The sequence below is a fragment of the Thamnophis sirtalis genome, unplaced genomic scaffold (assembly GCF_051295495.1).
Source record: "Thamnophis sirtalis isolate CommonGarterSnake01/CBP01778 unplaced genomic scaffold, rThaSir2_p1.2 scaffold_10, whole genome shotgun sequence".
NCBI classification, from domain to species: Eukaryota; Metazoa; Chordata; class Lepidosauria; order Squamata; family Natricidae; genus Thamnophis; species Thamnophis sirtalis.
Window position 1 is genome coordinate 73,367,037 of NW_028261390.1, and position 21,179 is coordinate 73,388,215.

General features: G+C 52.7%; 1 protein-coding gene across 7 annotated transcripts in view; it reads left to right on the forward strand.

Moving 5' to 3' along the window:
* The window catches only part of ABLIM2 (actin binding LIM protein family member 2), a 39,018-nt gene extending 17,928 nt beyond the window's left edge, over positions 1–21,090 (forward strand). For 2 of the 7 annotated variants that reach the window (XR_015697928.1, XR_015697927.1), the window contains exons 9-20: positions 1,496–1,579; positions 3,074–3,220; positions 3,907–4,027; positions 7,363–7,461; positions 9,189–9,293; positions 10,204–10,284; positions 13,665–13,714; positions 15,147–15,291; positions 16,000–16,058; positions 16,794–16,842; positions 18,091–18,333; positions 20,522–21,090. Coding sequence is in view for 1 of the 7 variants with exons in the window: in XM_087724918.1 (XP_087581044.1) it covers positions 1,496–1,579; positions 3,074–3,220; positions 3,907–4,027; positions 7,363–7,461; positions 9,189–9,293; positions 10,204–10,257; positions 13,665–13,714; positions 15,147–15,291; positions 16,000–16,062; positions 16,712–16,725; positions 16,815–16,842; positions 18,091–18,098; positions 18,253–18,333; positions 20,522–20,635 (1,113 nt within the window). In the remaining 6 variants the exon portion in view is untranslated. Of the gene's footprint in view, positions 1–1,495; positions 1,580–3,073; positions 3,221–3,906; positions 4,028–7,362; positions 7,462–9,188; positions 9,294–10,203; positions 10,285–13,664; positions 13,715–15,146; positions 15,292–15,999; positions 16,063–16,711; positions 16,726–16,793; positions 16,843–18,090; positions 18,334–20,521 lie in introns of all 7 variants that reach the window. The other 5 variants (XM_087724918.1, XR_015697929.1, XR_015697930.1 and 2 more) reach the window with 5 other exon arrangements.
* The last annotated feature ends 89 nt before the right edge of the window (positions 21,091–21,179 follow it).

Genomic DNA, 21,179 nt, shown 5'->3' on the forward strand with positions numbered 1-21,179 from the left:
TCTTCGGACAGCTCTGGCTTTTTGGCTTTGAAATGGAGATGTGCACCGCCCCCTACAGTCGGGAACGACTAGCACAGACGTAGGAGGGGAATCTTTGCCTAAAGGAAAGGGGTCGGGTGGGGGTGTTTTCTTTCTCAGTACCAGAATAGATGGGCCGAGTGCTGGTCCAGTAAGAGAAAGGCTAAGTGTAGATTTAGAGAAGGGTGAGGACATTTTGTAAGGGTGATGAGCTTGGAGGGAAAGAGAAAGATTGGCTGCCTAGGAAACAATCCAACATGAGGAGGGGGGAGGCTGGCATTAAAAGTCGGAGGAAGAAATTTAGGAAGGACCTGCCTTAATGCATCAGAGAGTTAGAAATGGGGATAGGAGGCCTGTTCTGTGACTCTGCCCTTACCATGAAGTAGAATTAGCTCACCTCGTTTTTTTCCTGCCTGGTCTCCCTCGGGGGGGGGGGGGGGGCTGTCTGATTTCTAAAACCGCATCCAACTATTAGGAGGAAGTTGTGCAACTGTGCAAGTGAGATAATTATGAGAAAATCGCTCCTTGGGTGGGTTTGGAGACAGTCACTGAGAGGGGAGCCCTGGAAGCTCTCGTGCCTAGCCAAAAACCATGAGTACCCGGTTTATTTATAGGCAGAAGTTTTGATGGGCTCCGGTTTCTCCCTTTGACTAAAATGGATGCGTTGGAAAGGAGGAGGACCCCTGCAGGGGAGGAGTTCCGGGGACTGTGTCTGTGGAGAGTCATGGTTGACCCCCACAGGTGCTTTTCCCAAAAGGCTCCTGGACGTCCTTGTGTTTCCTTTTTCTTTGAAAGCGTTTCTCTTCTCATCCAAGGAGCTTCTTCTCCTCTGAACTGGAGGAGCTTCATGGATGAGAAGAGAAATACTTTCAAAGAAAACAAAAATAAAAGGCCCAGTTTGGAAAAGCAGCTCTGGGTCAATCCGAGGGGCTCTTAGAGCTTAGAGAATCAGTCAATGTCAGCAAATGGAAAGTGACAGGTGGGGCTTTGCTAGGAGGCAGGAAATGATGGAGAGGGAAAAAATGTTTGCACCTGGAAAGGTTGAGGGAAGTCGATGAAAAGGGTCGGGAGAAGGGAGAAAATCCAGAGAGACCCCTGGATGTCCCTGGGGCGTTGCTACAAGGCCTGGAAGGCCCCCATCAGGAGGTAGAAACTTTTTCCGTTTTCTTTTGGGTTTTGGGCTTCCGTAGATCCCGCCCTCCAGCCCTCCTCCTCTGCTTCCTGTGTGATCCTGTGCTTGAGAAATAAAAACAAAATTGAAATGGGGAAGTGGAGGAGTGAAATTCTTATTTTCCTCATGTGGCTATAGCTAAAAATAGTTGATTATAAAACCAGTTGGTTACAAAAGTTCCAGTTTTGAAGTAATTAAGCCTTTACCTGCTCATTTTAGGGTAAATTTTATCTGTATGCAAGAGGCTTTTAAAATGTTCTTCTAGAATAAATGTGGAAGAAAATTTATATCTCTCTTTGTTTCCAGTTGCAGGAAACCCGAACATCGTCTGAAAGCATAATTTCCGTACCCCCTTCAAGTACATCATGTTCCCCAAGCCGGATAATTTACGTACGTGTCCATGGTAAAATGCTAAAATGAACAAATGGGAAAGGAGGAATCGTTCGGAATGCAACCCTTTTGCTATCTGGTTATTTGTAAGAGGTCATTGCTGGGAGCTTTTTGGAAGGAGCACTCGTGGGTTTCGTGGGTTGGAAGATTTGCATTTATTTCAGAGACTCGTGTTGCTGACCAGCTGTCACTCTGGCTGGAACGCAGTAAGCAAACAAGAAAACAGTGACAGTTAAAATCAGAGCAAGAAGAAGCAGTAGGGCACACAAAGGATGCCCATCATCCCCCCTCAAGCCTCCTCCTCCTCCTCCTCCTGCTGAAGGCCAGCCGTCTTGGGGGCCAGCTGTGCCTTGGCAGCAGACCCTTCCAGAGGCAGCCCAGGCGGACCTTGCCGGTCCCAGCGGACGGCCCCATTTCAGAGGAGGACTGCAAACGCCAGGGTTGGTGAGGGAGCCCTTGGAGGAAGGGAGAAGTGGCAGGGCAGCATCCTTAGCAACCTGACTCCATTCTTCAAGAGCTGGGAAGCCAGATAACCGTTGGAAGCAGCTCAAGGCACATGCCTCCCTCGTCCACTGGGCCCCAAGGAGGAGGAGGAAGGGGCGGCAGAATAACACTTGCAAGGAAGGCAGTGGTCTCAGAGCCCAGAGGGGTCCCCAACCGTCACAACTTTTAAGACTCCTGGACTTCAACTCCCAGAATTCTCCAGCCAGCTCTGCTGGAGTCCACAAGCCTTAAAGTTGCCACGTGTGAAGGCTTTGGTTACAGCCCATCTCAAGGAAGCATCCTTCTGGCCTTCCTTGAAGTTGAGTTCCTGATCCGGTCTGCTTCGGACGTGGCTGATGCCACCACCACCACCACAAAGCCGCCTGCCTTTGCTTTCTTCCGTCATATTTTCCACCGTTTTTCCTGGAACGGATCTTAAATGGTGACCATTTCCAGTAACCTCCTCCGATTCCTTTTTGAAAAGGAAGCTCCACCAGCCATTTCCCCGTTCCTAGGGATAGAGGCTATTGTAGGAGAAGGTTTCGTTTCCCTTTCTCTGGTTAATTCCACAATTTCACTTTCTAAGTGCTCTAAAATCTCTGGGGGATCCACTGTATGGAGTCAGGAATTATTGTTATTGTTATTAGCATTTTTATCAAGGAAGCTGCTGCCTTCCGTTTTTTTGGTTTTTTTTTAATGAAACAAAGTTTTTGTTTTATTTTTTGTTACATATTTTAACTTCTTTTTTTTAAACCAAGTGTTGTCTGGGTGTTTCCCCCTTTAAATCTTACTATTAGTTCATTTCACATCGTATTTTCATTTTATATTTCAGTCATCTTATTTTCATTCCATATTTTCCCGCTTAATTTAATGTCTTCTTAATATATAAGCAGCATCCTTATTTGCCTCTCCAAATTTATCAAATTTTACATGTCATTTCCATCTGTTTTGCTACTAATAGCACATATCCTCGGATTTAATTTTATATATTCTGTTTCTTCTTTCGTTTAGGCCAAACTGGGGGAGGAAATCCTTGACTACCGAGACTTGGCTGCCCTCCCTAAGAACAAGGCCATCTACAACATTGACCGTCCGGACATGATCTCCTACTCCCCCTACATCAGCCACTCCACCAACGACCGGCGCAGCTATGCCGAGGTACCGCCTGTCTCTGCAGGCCCACAGAAATAGCCATTGTGGTTACTGGGGTTTCACGGGGGGCAGGGGAGCCCCCGTGTTCCGGGCAAAGTCCTCTGGTTCTACCACAAAACCGCGGACGACAAAATCGCGGACGACGAAAGCACGTATGTGACGTCATCACAGCGCGACGAAAAAGATCGAAAAAGATCGAAAAATGTAAAAATAAAGCTAAAACCTTCCCCTAACCCCCCCAAACCTAACCCTAAACCTAACCCTAAAGCTAACCCTTAACGTAACGAAAAACCTAACGCTAACCCTTAACCTAACACTAAACGTAACGCTAACGCTCTAACCCTAAACCTAACCCTTAACCTAACCCTTACCTTTATGTGAATCGGCTTGCTGTAATTTAATTTTTATTTCAATTTTTCGATCTTTTTCGTCGCGTTGTGATGACGTCACACACGCGATTTCATCGACCGCGATTTTGTCGCGCTTTTGACGGGTCACGAAGTCCTCTGTCCAGGACCCGACAGTCAGGCCTACCTGCCACACTGGATTGGTACCTTTTGCTTCCTCCGCGGGGAAGGAGGTTCCCTGGCTGACACAGACGCCTGGGGAAAGTCCCAAGAACGCCACGTTGGGTATCTCAGAGCGGCTGCTGACGGCATAAAAGCGGCCCACCTTCCCTCTCCTCCTCACAGGGAGACCAAGAGGAGCAGCCCCTCAAGCCCTGCCGGATTTCGAGCCCCAGTTCCACCAGCTCTCTGGGCTACGGGCGCACCACGCCTCTTTGCACTTCGCCTCCGAATTTCAGCCGGGCAGGTAAGGGGCCGGATAGGCTCACGCCCGCCGTCCTTCGTCCTCCAGAAGAGCCTCCCCCCCCCTCTCTCTTGTGGCTGGGGGGAGAGGGGGGGCAGAGAGCTTTCAGCATGGTCCGGTAGACAGACCTGAGAGGGAGCTCTTTGTGCCCAGCAGCCAAGATCGCTGGCCTCGAGGCCTCCGCACGGAAGGAGAAAAGCCCCTTAGCCACAGGGAGCCCTTCCTCTGCCCTGGCCCCTGCCTTTCCTGAGGGAGGGGAGGGGGACTCCCTTGGCGGCTCTCTTCTTCTGAGTCATGAATGCGGTTCCAACAGGTGCCAGGTGTCGGCTGTGGATAAACACACCTGAGCTGAGTGGGCCCCATCACGCTTTGGATACGACAGGGACCGATTTTATAACCCGTCCTTTAGGGGAAAGGCAGAAGATGGACATTTCTACCAAATACGTATTTTTGTTCCTGGTCTGTGTGTGCGCACGGGTGTTTGTGTGCCTAGAAACTCTCGAAGGGAAACCCACTTTCTAAATTTTTCAGCATTTGTGAGCAAGCCGAGAGGGTCAGACAGGAGTAATTGGTCCCTGGGGCCAGAGACCTTGAAATGCTTTTCTAGAGAGGAGGAAGCACCGAATGGCTTCTAGTTGGCTTCTAGTGGTTTCCCCATGACAGCCACCATTTCTCCAAGGCGGGGGGGGGATGCGGGACGCGGTCCTCTCCTTCACCAGCCCACTCATTCTTTTTTCTGCCAGTCGCCCACATTTGCCTTCTCTGAGTTGGGTCCCTCTCGGGCCCAGCTGTCTGGACTGGTCAGGTGGATGAGATTTCTAAAGCCACCAACACACAACCTACAAATTTCCTTGTGGGTCGACGCCTTCCCTTGGCGGTGGGCCACAGGAGCGGGCTCTGGTTACCTCCGGAGCCGTCTCATTTCTCCTTTTCAGCAAATCCGCCCTCAGAGTGGTGAGAAAGTGGGCTTTTTAGAGAAGAGAAACAGACCCAATTTCACTGCAGGGGGAGCCGAAGGAAGGAACCGGCCTTTTGAGTTGTGCTTGTTTTGTTGGTTTGCACGTTTGCATGTTTTTGTGTTTAACCTGCTGAGCTTGGCCAGAGACCCTCCTTTGCTCGCGTCTCGTGGTGCTGTGATGGGAGCTCCCCGTGTGCCCAGTTCACGGAGGAAAGGCCCCAAAGGAGAGCTGGCATCAGGCCAAAGCCACGCTCTGTGCCCCCCCCCCCACGCACAGCTCCGCCTGGACTCCACGGCCGGGATGACGAACCTGTGGCACGTGTGCCAGAGGTGGGACACAGAGCCCTCTCTCACCATCGCCAGTTGCTCTTCATGCGCGCCAGCCAGCTCGACTTCACGGTCTGAAAATGGGCCCCAAAATGATCATCTCCCAGCCTGGTTTTTTTTTGGGGGGGGGGGTGTGTCGGGCTGTTTTCTGGCTGTTTTTTGGGGCTGTTTTCTAGGCCCCCAAAACGGCCTGAAAAACATCCAAAAAACCCAAGCATGCATGCACTGGCCAGCTGGTCTTTGGGTTTCCGGCACTCTGGTGGCCACATCTGCACAGAGGTTCCGGTTTGGGCACCGGGTGCCGAAAAGGCTGTCCCTCACTGCTCCCGAGGGCCACTGGCCATTTGGCCCTGGCTCTTCCTTTGGGGAGGGGAGATCTTGCGGTAGCTGAACTGCCCCCGAGAGCCTGCAGATGGGCGATGCCACCCGTGGCTCCCGTTGATGTGTCTCCTTGCTTGCTCCTTGTATGACCTGCACGGCCTCGGCTGAGCGTCTCCCCTTCTCCCTCCTCCCCGCTTGGTAAGAGGAGGCCCATTCCCGGCTCTCAGTTTGGGCTTTTGCGACACTGTCTGTAGGTCATTCTTGGCCAGTTGTGCCAACCCCGTCGCTCCCGGGTGGTGGAGCTGATGATTCCAAAAATAAGCCACGACTTCCCTGCGTTGAGGGACCTGATAGCTGGCAGAGCTTCTGAGTGGCCCCAGTGCTGCCTTGGGGACGAGGCCTTTGCCCTCCAACTCCCAAAGGGGGACTTTGGATTAGCTGCTGCTTCCTTGTGGTTAGTCAAGAGCCTTTAATGGGCGTCTCCCTTTCCAACTGGAGTCGGAATGTCCTGAAGGGCATTAAGAAGAGCCTGCTGCCCTCTGCACATAGGACGCCCTGGCACACGCCCTGGATTTTTCCTTTCGTCCACTTGACTTCATACATCATGTGAAACATTAATGCATTGGGGTGTTTGTTTCCCTTTCATACGGTTTGGGGGGAGGGTTAGGGGAGGTGTATGAACACAGGGATTTGTGACGGGGGCGAAATCCAGCAGGTTCTGGAGAGCTGGTAGCGGAAACTTTGAGCAGTTGGGAGAACCGGCCAATGCCGCCTCCGGCTGGCCCCAGAGGGGGGAGGGAAGGGGGATTTTGCAGTATCCTCCCCCTGCCACGCCCACCAAGCCCCGCCCACAGAACCAGTGGTGAAAGAAATTGAATTTCACCCCTGGAGTCTGATGGGTGATAAGACTTGGTTTGTCTCTAATTGGGCGTTTCTGTGGCAGGTTTCCCGGTGGGAGCAGCAGCTGCTCCTGGTCAAAACAGACCCTCTTGCCAGGCTTCCGGGGCCTCTGGGCCTTGATTCGGTTTAAGCAGCCGCGTCCTTTTCCTTGCAGGCTCATGGAAGCATGGGGGGAAATACGGCTGTTTCATTGATTAGCACGGGGGGGGGAGGGCTGTGTGCGGGTGAGACCCAAGGGATGATTTCCAAAGGCCTTTCAGGGTGCAAAGCCTCGCGGGGGCTGGGTCCGAACGATGCCTCTGACTGACTGCGGCTTGTTCAAGCAACCGCCTCTTCCTGTGGCTTCAACCATCGCTCAGTAATGTAGGTGAATTACGGAGCAGAGGTCCGGATGATGGGAGGTCCTGCGCTGGGCGGGAGAAGGTTCCAGCCCAGGAAACCATTTCTTCAGGGGGCTCTGCTGAGAATCAGGGGCCTCTGGTCAGGCTGGGAAATGAAGGGGACCCAACGCAGCGCACCCCCTTTTCCCTGGGGCAGGCATCCTACTGAAGGAGAGGGAGGGGCTTTTGTCTTTAGAGCGGAAGGTCTCCCTCTGAGCAAAAAGGCTCCTTGGGCTGGGAAGCCCCCTGGGACGCTGCCTGGGGCCAGAATGGCCAGAGTGCCTCCCTCTGACGGGGGTGCTGGGAACAGAGCAACGTGGCAAACCTTTTCTGCATTTGCATTGGGGCTTTTTTCATGCATTGAAAGCTGTTGTTGTTGTTGTTGTTGTTGTTGTTGTGGGAACTTTCTGGCAAGGGAGTGAGTTTTCACTGAACTTTCTGTTGCCCCCCAGCTGGTACCCAGACTCCTGGTACCAGTAGCTGCATCTCCCTGCCCAACCACCCAAGCCTTCCCTCTGCACTCAGGCATCATTACGTCCCCTTCTTCAAAGGTAAGGCTCGGGAATGCCTCCCCCACCCCACCCCTCCCGCCCCCCCCGTGACGTGGTCCCTGTAGAGCGAGCCCCCGGTGTGTGCTTCGTGCTCTGTCTGTCCGTCTGTCCGTCTGCATGTGCCTGCGTGGGGTGTTTTTCCTTCCAGCGTCTGTCAGCCCTTTCTCAGGTGGAGGTCCAGCCCAGGCCCTCCGCCAGAACAGGCAACGCTTTTAAAACTTCATAAAGGATACGACTCTGTTTCAAACGGGGCTTCTCAGGGTTTGGGCCTAGCCAAGAAGAAACCTCTTGGGTGCTTGGGCGGCTGGGCGTCTCCTGCGGTTGCTGAGGTCCTGCCTCACTTCGCTTAGAGAGCCAGGGTGTCCGTGATCCCAGCACAAGGGAAGGGACTCGGGGGGGGGGGGCTGTTTGAGACCCCGGGGGACCTCAGCGGCCTGGGGAGGAGCTGGGCTAAGGCTGCCTGAGGGCTGGGGGGTGGGGGGCAACCATCCTCCTGACGTGCTCTACCTTGAAAAGACCCAAGCCAGGTGAGGATCTGGGACGCCAGAACCAGAGCAGGTCCCACAGCTATTCCGGTGATCAGCCAGAATCGGCATCGGATCAGCCAGGGACCTTCTCCTGCGCAGAGATCGCCTCCCCGGGAGGATCACTGCCCCGTGGCCCTTTTTCTTGGGGTGCCCTTCTCCCACCGGGCACCCCTCTGTCCTGCCTCCAGGGCGCCTTCTTACCACTCATGCGCACCTGGAGCTGGAAACAGGAGGGCAGACATAGGCGCCTTCCCACTAGGCACCTTTCCATCCCGGTCAGCAGCCTTTCCATGGTGTAAGGACAGAGTGAGCAAAATAGGTTCTGGGTCAGAGGAAGAAAACTTTACTGAAAGCCCTTCCAACCGTCTCATCCGCACACACACACACACACACACACACACACGTCCTGACCTGCATTCAGGAGGACAGACGCAAACGGAAAGTCCACCACAGGTCGCTCTCTGCTTATCCAAAATAGCCAAGTTATTTCACACCCAGAGAAAGAGACGGAGCTGCCCATTGTGCTTCCGTTGCCCGGCCTACAGAGTCTTTCGGCTCCTTCCAGTTGTGTTCTGTGACTGGCAGGAGAGACCCTCGCAGGCCCCGGGGCCCCCATAGCCCTCCCCAATTGAAAAGAGCCAGGAGATGAACTGGTGGCCTGTCGGACGGGTGGCGTTGAGCTGTGCAGCCGAGTGGTGTGCCAGGATGCCCGAAAGGCCAGCAGTGCAGGCGGGGGCTCAGTGCGGCTGGGGAGGGGGCTGTTTTGGGAGAGTGGGAGGGGGAGACCTCTGGCCGTTCCCCAGAGGGCACAAGTGCATGGGGGCCTCCAGTTCCAGGTTTTTCCTGGTGAAACAGAGGAGCCCCCTCCGATGATCCCCTCGCGTCCCTGAACGATGGCTTCTCTAAAGAAGCAGAAATCTCCCATTCCAAAGCAGGGATCCACCCCTTGGTCGTCCAAGGTCTCCGTTCACGGGGGATACAGTTCCCAGCCCCATTCCAGCTTTTTGGCCTCGTTGCCTGCAGAATCAGAGCCAGGGCTGGAAGACGAGTCCCAAACTATTTTAAATGTGTGACGGATTATCCAGTTATCCCAAAGGAGCTTTTCTTCCCTTGAATTTTACCTATTTTGCTGCCATTTCTTTTGGTTTTATATGCTTTTTTTCCCTTTTCTTTTCCATTTTTGTGCTCTTCCCTTTGGAGGCAGTGAAAGTGGCCGGAGCACCCCCAGCTTATCCCTCTGCTCAGACGGCAAATCCACGTCCTCCTCTCTCTATCAGCAGGCTCCCAAACATTTTCATATTCCAGGTACGATTCATGACTCCCGCGCTTTTCCCCCGCAACGTTTTCCAGGCCGACCGGTGGGCTCGTTCCGTAGGGCGAGGCAGAATGGAGAAAATACGTGCATGGGGAGAACAGAAACAGGGTTTTTCTAGGAGCGAAGAGCATATTTCTGTGGAAGCGTCTGCTCTGGTAGGAAGCCCTTCCGGAAGCAGAAAAAGGAATCCTCCAGCCTCTCGGCGAAGGAGGAGTGGAGGACAGAGAAGGCCTGGAGCCTGCACATTCCCCAGTTGATGAATTCCCCAGGGCCCCAAGCTGCTTTTGGATGGGAGAACTTCACCTCCCATCTCTCCCCCTCTCGCCTTGGTCTCCCTGGTCACTTAGAGGGAGAGGCTGATGTTGGGGGAAGGAGGGAGGGAAGGAAGGAAGGGAAGGAAGGAAGGGACAGAAGAGAAAATAAGGGAAGGAAGGAAGGAAAGTGGGTAGGTAGGTCAGGGGGTTGCAAGGAAATCATCAGATTTCTTCTCCCATCAGTTTTGGTTTGACTGACAGCTGAGATTTTGGTAACCTGGCTCCTTTTGAAGACAGAAACAGACGAAAGAGTTTATCCCAAATTTCAGCTCAGACAGTTTGAATGTGATTCTTCTAGGAATGAGGGAAACGCCTGGAGTCGAGTTTTAAAAGTTGTCTTTCGTGGTAAAAGACATGAGTGATTAATTGGAGGAATCCATGCTTTGAGATGAATGTTTGGGGAGAATTGAGAGCTTTGCCTTCGCTTGGATCCCCACATTTTGCTCGGAGGGCTCCTGTCAGGGGGAGCGAGTGGCCAGACGGGGAGCCCAGCGGGAGGCCCTGGGGGGAGATTTATGGGAAACGGGGCGGGAGAGAAAGCCTGTTCCCATTGCTTGTTTTCTTTCTTTTCTTTCCTTTTCCTCAGAGGCTGGAATAAAAGATAACATCTATAGGAAACCCCCCATCTACCGACAGCATGGTACAGTCTGCTTTGCTCCCCTCCCCGGTACATCCCTCCCCCCTCCCCCTCCCCCCTTGGCACCTGGGTTGCTGCTTAGCTCTCCTGGGGTCAGTTCTGGGATGCCACCGGGGCATTTTCTCTGATCCTTTGGCCCGTGAGCCTCCGGGCCAGGCCTCTGTCTGGCGCAGGTGGGCAAAGGGCTTTGAGCCGCAGCGCAAGCTCTCCGTTCAGCCCAGAAGAAAAGGGCGCTGCCCTCCCTTCGCAAGGGAACGCATCCCCTAAGAAGGCCCTGCGGATGCTGCGGGAGCGCTGGCACCCCCTCATCATTCCTCCCCCCCCCCCCCGAGGGGTGAGAGCCAGGGAGCTGCCGGGTGCCGCCTCTTGCCCTCTGCGGAGAGCCATGGGGCCTTCTCAGTCTTTGTGGTCGTCTTGGGGGGGGGGGGAGGGTGAAACACCGTCAGATGCTCTTGCTGGGTTTCTGGGATTTGGGGGGGTGGGGAAATGGGGACTCGTGGGGTACAGGAGCATCCTTAGTGCTGAATGAAGAAGAAGCCGACTTTTGCCACAAAGCCTGAGTTGGCCCATCCGTTCTCTCCCACGCGGCCCAAGGCCCCTTTCGGCTCGAGTCCTCCACAAATGGAATTGGGGTGAGGGGCCCCACATGCAGAGGAACCGGTTTGTCCTCAACTAAGGTGAAAAAGGAAAGCGCCATACCAGCCAGGTGGCCTTTTCAGATCATAGTGGCCAAAGGCGTCCAAATGCAGGTCACTGGGACTAAATCCAGACCGGAAACCCGGAGACAAGGCAGTTAGGGGAGAGGAGGGTGAAGGTGCCGCCTGATTCCAAAGGGGCTCCCTCCACCCCCCCCCCCAGTGGAGCCTTTTCCTCTCTGTTAACCTCCGGGAGAGGCACCCACGGCCTCATAGCAGGATGTGGAGCCTCGGTTGGGACCAGGCGCTGGGCCTTCTGGTGGCCACGGGGGGGGGGGGGAGGGGGAGGCCCCTTCTTTTTATCCAGGCCCCGCAGGCGCCCCAGATCCCATCCCTGCCCAGGAACCTTTGCAAGTGGGGCAGCTGAGGGGATGGCCGGCTGCTCCTTCGTCTTTTCTAGTCAACGGAGAGTCGTGACTGGAGGCAGCCGCCCGTCTTCAGCCTCCTGAGGGGAACCAGGGCAGGATCAAAAGGTCTCCTTCCAGAAAACAGCATAGGAAAATGTCAGCATAAAGATGTGTCTTCTGAAGACGTGGAGATTATCTATCTATATCTATATCTCTGTCTGTCTATCTATCTATCTATCTATCTAATCTATCTATCTATCTATATTATCTATCTATCTATCTATCTATCTAATCTATCTATCTATCTATCTATCTATCTATCTATCATCTATCATCTATCTATCTATCATCTATCTATCTATCTCTCATTTCTTCAAAGATTTTGTAATTGCTCTGCAGCCTTTCCAGCGTGTCTGGGTAGAATTGTGTATACAGAAGTGGCCAAAATTGTGGAAACCTTTTGGAAAAAGTGTATTTGTGAGGTTTGATGGCTAATAACACCACTTCTTTTTGCAGTAGTACCATAAAGTTATATATCAATGGAAAGATGATTTAATCAAGAATCTAATGCAGCAAAGTCTGTTCACGTATCTGTAGTCTATCAAAAGCTACAGCCAAATATACCCAGCAATAAAACCTAATTAATAGAAGCCATCATTCAATCTTCACACTATAAAAGCCGTAGAACTAAAAGACTTTGGTTCACTCCATGGGAAGACGTTGTAAGGCCTTAATTCATGCTAAAGGTTACTCAGCTAAGTATTGACTGACATGGTGATAATTTTTGTCTATCTCGTTTTTTCTACGTGTTTCACTTTTCTTCTTCATATCTGTTATTCTCATAGCAAAACCTTCATAAAAGTTATTGCATTACATTCTTGATTAAATTATCTTTCCATTGATATATAATTTTATGCTACTACTCCCCATAAAAAAGTGGTGTTTATTAGCCATCAAACCTCAAAAATACTGTACACTTTTCCCAAAAGGTTGCCACAATTTTGGCCACTACTGTGGGTTGCTTGTATAGGTGAGAAAGCCTCTCTTGGCTTCTGCCGGGTGGGGCATCCGTTTTTTTAAGTGGGGGGGGGAAAGGGGGGGCCATTGGAGGACATGTTCAAAGCCAAGAAGGTTTGTCTGCGGAGTCAAAAGGTTCTGGGGGGTTTTCGGGTGACCCGGCTGGCTTGGGGGCCCATCCTCCTGTTTCAGTTTCTTGATCGAAATAGCTTTGTGCCCCCAGGAGAGACGGGGCCGCTGGGATAGGCCGCTTGAGGGGAAAGTTTATTCTTCTCCTACTTAAGCTAGAGAACAAAGAAGCCGCGGCTGTTTTGTAGTCCTTAAAAATTGACCCCGGGGGCTTCTGTCGGAAGGGATTCCAGGCCTCCCTCCGGAGGGGCCGAGGCAGCCGCTCCCACAGGGAGGGGGCCTCTCCTGGCCAGAGGTCCAGCTCGGCCCCAGGGGCCTCCAGGCGTTGCCTCAGAGGACAGGCAGCCCCTTTCCGTCTAGACCGGGGGTGGCACCCAAGGCCCAAACCGGAGCGCATGCGCAGGGGTCGTCCGTTTTCTGGTCTGAAAAACGGCCTGAAAACAGCCCCCAAAAGGCCCCCAAACAGCCTGGAAAACCGCTGTTCCTGGAGCTGTTTCCAGGCCATGAAGACCAGGGCCGGAAACCGGAAGAGCAGCTGGCGAAGGCGCGTATGTCCACGGAGAGGGCTCTGCGTGCCACCTCTGCCAGGCGTGCCACAGGTTCGGCATCGCGGGTGTAGACGTCCCAGAGCAAGGAAGGGGAGGGTCCTCAGCGTAGCAAGGCTTCAGCCCCGCAGCCCCGGTGGCAACAGTCCCCTCTGCAGAGGGTCATAAACAGCCCCTGATCGCAGGAGCCGATGGGGAATTCGGGCCCCGACAGGCCACCACGGCTGGTGCAGCAGAGCGAGGCTGAGCGCTGGGGCCAAAGGGCAGCGTTGGGCTCCGTGGTGGCAGTGGGGAGGAAGAGCATCCCGTCTGCAGCCTCAGGGGCTTCTCTGGCTGGAGAAGGGAGGGTGGGGGGGTCGGCTTCTGTCGCTTTGATTGGCCAAAGGAAGAGGAAAAGGGGGCTCTGGGGCTGGGAGGAGGGCAAGGGAAAGGAGACTCCTCCTCGTCTGGGGGCTCAGGAAGGGGCTCCATCCCACCGTTTCTCTTTCGGGGCCTCCCCCCCCCCCTCGCAGGGAACCGGTCCTGTTGGTCCCAGCAGGGATTCCACCAGCTGCTGCCCTGAATCTGCCTGAATCCCTTCCCACCTTCTTGCCATCTCCTACGTATCTGGGGCAGAGAGAGAGAGAGATTTAAGCTCTTTTTTTCCCAACCTTGGACATTTTCTTTTTATTATCTAGGCTCAAGAAAATCAGATGGAGACGGGAGTTCTGATCAAGACAGCCAGAAGGTAGATTTCAGCAACATCCATACGGCATCGTCAGGCCTCTCTTTTGCAATCCAGTGCTGTGATAAAACCGCAGAGCAGAGGGAGGTCCTCAAACTTGGCAACTTGAAGACGTGTGGAATTCTGGGAGTTGAAGTCCACGGGTCTTGAAGTTGCCAAGTTTGGGGACCCCTGCCATAGAGCATATATTTAATGGTGGCTGCGTTCAGAACTTGAATAAAAGTTAGCCAGTTCCCAAAGAACCCTTCCTCCCCCCCTTCCTTCTTCACTGTCGTTGGTAAATCTCGGTCCTTAAAAAGTCCTTTGGGTAAAAGCATCACAAAGAGGATGAAGTAGGATGAAGGAGGCGTGGAACCTTATGGGACGATAGGTTTGTTAAGTCCCCAAAGTGCTGACAGTTGAAATGTGAAGTTTGGTCCTTCTAACGATCAATCTCGTAATGAATCAAGCGCAGACGAGACGCAGGAGGATTGTTCTCATTGTTTTTAATGCCTTCAAGTCAAGGTTGGTTCTTAGCAACCTCTGGGACATTTTTCTGTAGTTTTCTGCCTCAGAGTCTGTCCGTCGTCCGTCCGTCTGTCCCCCGAGGCTTCAGGCCTTGAACAACCACACCAAACTGGCCCTCGCCGACCTATTTAGTTGACCGATATGCATCTTCAAGGCAGATGAGGGCTTAGCTGTCCAGCGGACAGTTCCCAGCCAGGGAAGGCTTCCCGCCAAGTGAGCAGACCAAGAGAAGGGTCACTCCAGCCCGGAAGTCCTGCCATAATTTCCAGCCCACCGAGTCAGCAACGAGGGATGGCGCTAAAGCGAAAGCAGAGCCCACCCAGACCACAAGGCCACAAGGCCTCAGTCCGTGAAGCCGCCGTGCGTTTCCTCAGGCGGATCCTTTGGCCCAACCTTTGTGGCCTTTCTCCTCCAGTGCTCAGCCCTTCCTCAGCCTCCCTCTGGGCCCAGCCCCTCTCGGACCCCCTTTGCAACATCACGGAGGTCCTTTGCAACCCACAAGGGGGTCAAAGTGAGGACACGCCTGCCATGGCAGCCTCATGCAAACGATCCGTATTTGTGTGCCAATGTCACGGGTGTGATGATGGTGCAAGAGGCCCTTTGCCCTCGGGGTTCCCTTCCTTCCCGTCTCCATCCCTGCTCCCCTCCCACCAGCCCCCAAGGGGGAGGGGCGCTTTCCCTGCAAACTGTCCACTGGGTCCTTCCTTCTTGAAGGAAGTTGCAGGATTGGTGGGGGGGGCATCTGAAATTGAGAGCAGCCCCCCCTCCCCAGCCCTCTGAATCAGTGATGGTCCCCCTGTAAGAAACCACTTCAGAACTGGAAGAGAAATGCAGTTTTCTTGATTCACGTAAAGACACACGCACACGCACACACACTGTTGACCTGTTGAAAAGTGGAAGATGTAATGTTGGAAATTGTTTCTCGTAGCTCAAGTCCAGCTGGCTGACTTTGAAAGGGGAGGTGGACTTTCGGACTAACTCTCCTGATTTGGATACTCAGTCGCTGCCTCAGAGTCCTGGGACGGACCGACAGCTTCAGCGGCTGCAGAGCAACACAAACTGCACCTTCCTGCGTGAGTCCCCGTCCGCTGCCAGGCCTTAGAGGGAGTCCAGGCCGGGAAACGGAGGAGCGCTTATACTCCCACCGCCTGGCCTGCGGGGTTACAGGAGCAGACCCTCCCACCCCCTCGGCCTTTAGTAGTCCTCGACTCTCAGCCGCAGCTGTGGTCGGAATTTCAGTTGCTAAGCAGTGCGGTCATAAAGCAGGGCATCACATAGCTTGCATTGCTTAGCAGCTGTCCCCTGGCCAGTCCAGGGGTGAAATCCAGCAGGTTCTGACAGGTTCTGGAAAACCGGTAGCAGAAATTTTGAGTAGTTTGGAGAACCGGCAAACGTTACCTCCGGCTGGTCCCAGGAGTGGGGAGGGAAGGGGGATTTCACAGCATCCTTCCCCTGCCACGCCCACCAAGCCCCGCCCACAGAACCCGTGGTATAAAGAACATGTGAATTTCACCCCTGGGCCAGTCCCTCCCCTCTGCTCCACCTGTGGCGGGATTTTCAGCTTCCGCTTAGGACGCTGTGGCCACAGAGCAGCCACGCCACCAACGCAAGCCCTGGGGTAAAGCTGGGGTGCCCGTGGCGGATCCTGCCTTCCTGGGCCCTGTCGCTCTGTGGCCGCTTCATATTCTGTAGCTTCCCTAGTTAAGCAGGAGCCCCTCCACTACCAAAGCCGCTTCGTGAAGCTCTCTCTCTCCCCCCCTCCCCTTCTGTGTCTCGCGCAGGATTCCCGTATTCCAAATCGGCTTCTCTTCCCGACTACGGAAGACAAGGGCTGCAGCACGTAGGTGGACGCAACAGTGCAGTGCCAGATCCGGACGGACGGACGAGCGAGTCCCGGCCCTTTCCTCGCAAGGCCCATGGGGGGGCGAGAGGCTCTCAGCTGTCATCGCCAGGGGGAGGGGGCGGCCTCTGGCTCCTCTCCCCCTCCAATGCTCTGCCCCTCCCCCTCGCAAGCTTTCAGCAGCATCTGGAGGCTTTGCAAGGGCCACTTTCCTTAGTCCCCCCTGCAGCTCCCTTGCTTGGGAGACAGAGACGGAGGGTCCCCTGGAAAGGCCCCTCCAGAAACCCCCCCCCTGCCCAGGACGGAGTGATTTGGATTCTTGTTCTTCTTCTTGTTGACTTAATTCTCCATCACAAAGGATTTTATTTTATGAGTCAACCTGGAGTTAACAGTTAAGCACAGTTTCATTTGTGGATGGTCCTTGAATTGCGGCCACCCGTGGGACCAGAGTGTATCCAAGGCGGTTTTTACTTTTAAAAAGGCAACCGGGCTGATTTTTTTTTTTTGAGGGAAAAAGAAGACGGTTCGCATCCCAGCAGTCCCTATTCCCGTCGCTAAGTGAATTCTGCTGGTAGTTTGCCAAGGATCTGCCCCAATGGAAGTCATTGCAGACTCGGTCCATAATCGTCTCAAAATGGGCTTGACAAAAAAAGCCCCTTGCAATGCAGTGTGTGAATCTGTGTAGGACTTGACTTCTCCACAATCCTCCCCACCAAACCTCCCTTTCTCTTCTAGGCTGCAGCTGTGGGCCCAGAGGACCCGGAGGCCTCCTGGGGAAAGAGAGGTAGGCACTCCCTCTGCCCAGCCCTCCCTGGGGGGGAGGGGACGGGGGGGGGCTTTCCCCAGCTGAATTTATGCCCCAAACCACAAACCCCCTTCGAGACAAACCTGGATCGCTCCAGGTACAGGTGGGGGGAGATGGGGCAGGTAATGCTTTGGGGGGGGGATCAGTTCAGGCTGGCCTCTGGCTCCGGATTAGCCCCCTCTCTTGCCCGAGAGGCTGCCCCTCTTCCCCATCCCTCTGGCTCTGGGAGCACACGCTTCTTCTGCCCACACCTTCCCTGGCGACACTGTTGTGGTGCCTCCGTGAATCCCGCGTCCCCTTTCAGGCGGGTCCCTGCCTGCCCTCTCCCCGTGTCCCCCGTAAAGCTCTCTCTCGTGCTGGAACCTGGGACCAGAAGGGAGCTGGGTCTCCTGGTCTTTGCTAATCTGGTTGATCCCTGGAGGTCCGTGTGCACCTCTGTCCGGCCTGCCCCCTCACACCCCCTGTGGTGGGGCAAGGGCCTCCCTGCCCAATGCAGGACAAGCCTTTGCTCTGCCCCAAAGGGAGCCCCCTCCGGGAGGGGGGGCTGCAGCGGCTGCCCTGCCCCCAGGCAAACAAAGAGGGCCCCTCCCTCCCTGGCGTGGTGCCCCTTCTCAGTGGGCTCCCTCTGTGCAATGGCGGTAAAGCTGGAAATCCATGCATGCTCCTCCCCCCCCCCCCCCCGAGAAAACGAAGGAGAATCCAGAAAGCCCGGCTGTATTCTTTCTTTTTTTAAATTGAATAAACATTAAAAACATGGGACGTAGAGCGACCTTTCTGGCTTTGTCATCTCCATACATACTTTAACATAACAACAAACACAGTTTCTACTTATCGTACATAGCTACGTTGATCTTATTAACGCATCCCTTTTCCTCCTTTATATATTTATCTGTGTATTATCCATTTCCAATTTTACAATCCCCCAAATATTCTGTTCCGACTCCTTTTGCTCATTTCCAACCATTGATACATTTTGTTCCAAATTTCATAATATTCCGTCTCGTCTCTATTTTTGATCTCTAGTGTCAGTCTGTCCATTTCTGCGCAGGTCAAAATGTTCTTTATTACCTCTTCTTTTTTGGGGGGGGGAGCATCTCTGTTTTTCCAATTCTGCGCATAGACCAATCTTGCTGCGGTTACTGAATGTGTTCCTCCTTTCCCATGTTTTTCTTTTATTATTCCCAATAGGGATAAAGGCAGGCTGTTTCCTTTCTTTCTCTTTTGCAGAATACAAGGTAAGGAAAGCTATTAAGGACATCAAAGCAGGTGGAAATTCAGCCTTTCCGTGCAGAAGGTTCACTCCTGAGCAGGTCTGTTCCCCTCTCTCCAAGAAGGGCCACGGGAGCTTCCTTTCCCCAGCAGTCAGCCTGCTGTCTCCTTTCCTCCCAGGTCTACCCGTATGAAACCCTTCTTGTCACCAACAGAGTTCGGGTAAAACTACCAAAGGATGTGGACAGAACCAGGCTGGAGGTAAGAGGGGATGGTATGGTTACTCTGCCGATTAATTGCAAATATGAAGGGACCCCGTCTCACAGATTGATAGATTTCCTTTTGTGTTTTCTCACGCTGGCTTAGGAGACGTAAAGATACAGCTGTGTAGCTGAGGAGGAGGGTCAGATTAGAAAAGAGTCTTTTGTGTGATTTGAGAGTCTGATCTAAATCCTGGAAAGGCTAATTATGCATTTTGATGGTCTCTCTCCTATTTCGCCAACCAGTGGTCCATAGAAAAATTATTTGCATTTTTATATTGCACTAAATTTATCTTTTTAAAAAAATCATATTAGTAGTCCGCAAGATTTAAAATTATGGATGTAGTGGTCCATGAGGTCCGAAAGGTTGGTGACCCCTGTTTTAAGACCTAAACTTGCTAAAAAAGAAACCACCACTAGAGGACTTTTTACTTGGACTTCAAGAATCAATTCTTGTAAATGTTAATAATGGTGAGCTTTCGTCTGCTGTGCAATATTACGGATGATGACAGCCCTGAGTTCAGCTCAGGTTGAGGTTCAATATTATTTGCCAACTATTTGTTAATTTGCCCGAAAACTATGCCCGAAAACTGACTAAATGATTAAAATTCCAATGAACCTTAAACTCTATGCTTTATAAATGTAAGTCTCCCCCCCCTCTCTCTCTCTCTCTCTCACACACACACACACACACACACACACACACACACACTATAATAGATGAATGAGATTTACCTGCAAGCTTAACAAAAAAAAAAGATTTATGGACTGGAGCAATATTGAATTCTGTAAAGGACGTAGCCATGTCTATTTTGCTGTTTCCTTAATTTATTTATTTGCTGCAAAATGAAGAAAGAGAGAAAGAAAGCAACAAAAACATAGTCCATTTAATAAGCATTTCGTTTAATTTTTGAAAACACTCAACTTTGGCCATAGAAAATGTTGTTGGTCGATCTGTCTTCTCCATCAGGAAAGGCAGCTGATAAAGAGGAGAAGGGAAATGTAGAGCCCAGCTGGAAGAGCCTTCCGTTTAGCTCTGCAAATCCATCGTTTGTGGCCCATCCCCAATTCCTGGTACCCTCAGCCTAGGGGGCTCAGTCCTGTGGCACCCATGCAAGGGGCACGTGGGGGGGAGGGAGGGGGGGGCATCTGCTGCTGCTGTCTGCCCCGGGAGCTTAGGAAAAGGAAGGGGAACAGGGGCAGAGCCTTTCCAGAAGTTTCTTCCCTCGCAGCACCAGCACCAGGCAGCTCCCTCCGCTCTTTTGCTTTACTCACCCGAAGGCACGTTATCTGTTCAGCTCCTGGCTAGAACCTTCTGGAACAACATTCCAGACTAGGAGATGGCTGAGATTGGTGGTCCACGTGACTGAAATCTCCAGAATGCCTTCATGTCGTCCTGAGGTTCTGCCATGCAACAACTGTAGTGACAAACATACAGAGCTTCAACCGAGTGGAGAGCCCACATGGGATGGAACTGTCCCCCCCCCCTCACCCTTTTAGGCTTCAAGGTGGTGAGGTTGGTAGGAGAAACCTTCCCTGGTGCTTCTTAGCTTCTGTTTTTCCCTTAATTCTACAATTCTGGTAAAATGGGGGGGGGGAGGTGCCATTGTGCACAAGCTATATAATTAGATGGCAATCTCTCCGGGGGGGGGGGGGAACGGTTCCCTTGACTCTCGGAAAACCCCCTTTGATGGTGTGATGCTTCCACAGAGGAAATGGGAGAAGGAGATGGGTGGGAGAGGGAGAGATGACAGGACAGGCAGTGAGTAAAATGTGTGTGTTTTCATATGGACATGAGAGAAATGGACGTTCCAGAGGCAGATTCAGAGGAGTCTTCCTGTTTGTGAGTTTTCCTCCCTCCCTCCCTCTTCCCTCTCCCTTCCTTCCTTCCTTCCTTCCTTCCTTCCTTCCTTCCTTCCTTCCTTCCTAGCTACCTACCACAGAGTGGCCCATTTGTACAGACAGTTTCCTCTGGAGCTCGGCTGGGGGAGGGCGTGGGGGGGACACCTTTCGGGTGCCATCTGGCCTAAGAAAGGCCCCTTAACTGAATCAGCTGTTCTTGCTCTGTAAACAGAAGTTGTGGATTGATCCACAAGGTCTCAGGTCTCTTTGGCTTCTGGTCCGCTGCATGAAGGGCGGATCCCGCTGCCTCTCTTTACTCACTCAGCGTCTTCTTCTCTGTTTTCAAGCACCACCTGTCCTCCCAGGAGTTTCAGGAGGTCTTCAAAATGAGCCTTGAACAGTTTGAGCGACTTGCACTTTGGAAACGCAACGAGCTAAAGAAAAAAGCTTTGCTTTTTTAGCCTTCCTGGAAGGAAGGGAAACGTGCTTGACCTAAGCCAGCCGCCCCCTCCCTTCCACCGCCCCCCCCCCCCGTGTCCACCTGCAGCCGACCTCATATCGCTTCACTTCACCTGGGCAGGAAAAGCGGCCCAACGGGAGGCCCCGCCAGGTCATTAAAGGGTGTAACCAATCTCGCTTCCAGTTATTGCTTCATTTGTTGCTTGTTGCAAAGACGGAACCAAACCCCGTAATAATCTCGGATAGGAAACAACCTTTTGACCAAAGCAAAATTCTCGGCTCCTGTTTGGCCTCCACATTTTGGGACTTGTCTCCACAACCAGAGTTGGTGGAAGAGGGAGGGGGGATTCCCCCCAGGAGCAAAATAAAATAAAGGTCAAAGGAAAGCATGTTAGAAGCTCACTCTTGCCGACGATCATGTGTGACACTTTTTAAAAATAAAATGAGAGCAAAGCTACACTGTCACGTTTTGAAATCTGATTTTCTCACCTGCAACCGGTATCCCAAATGAAGAATAGTTATCAAACCTTTTTATTTTTTATTACA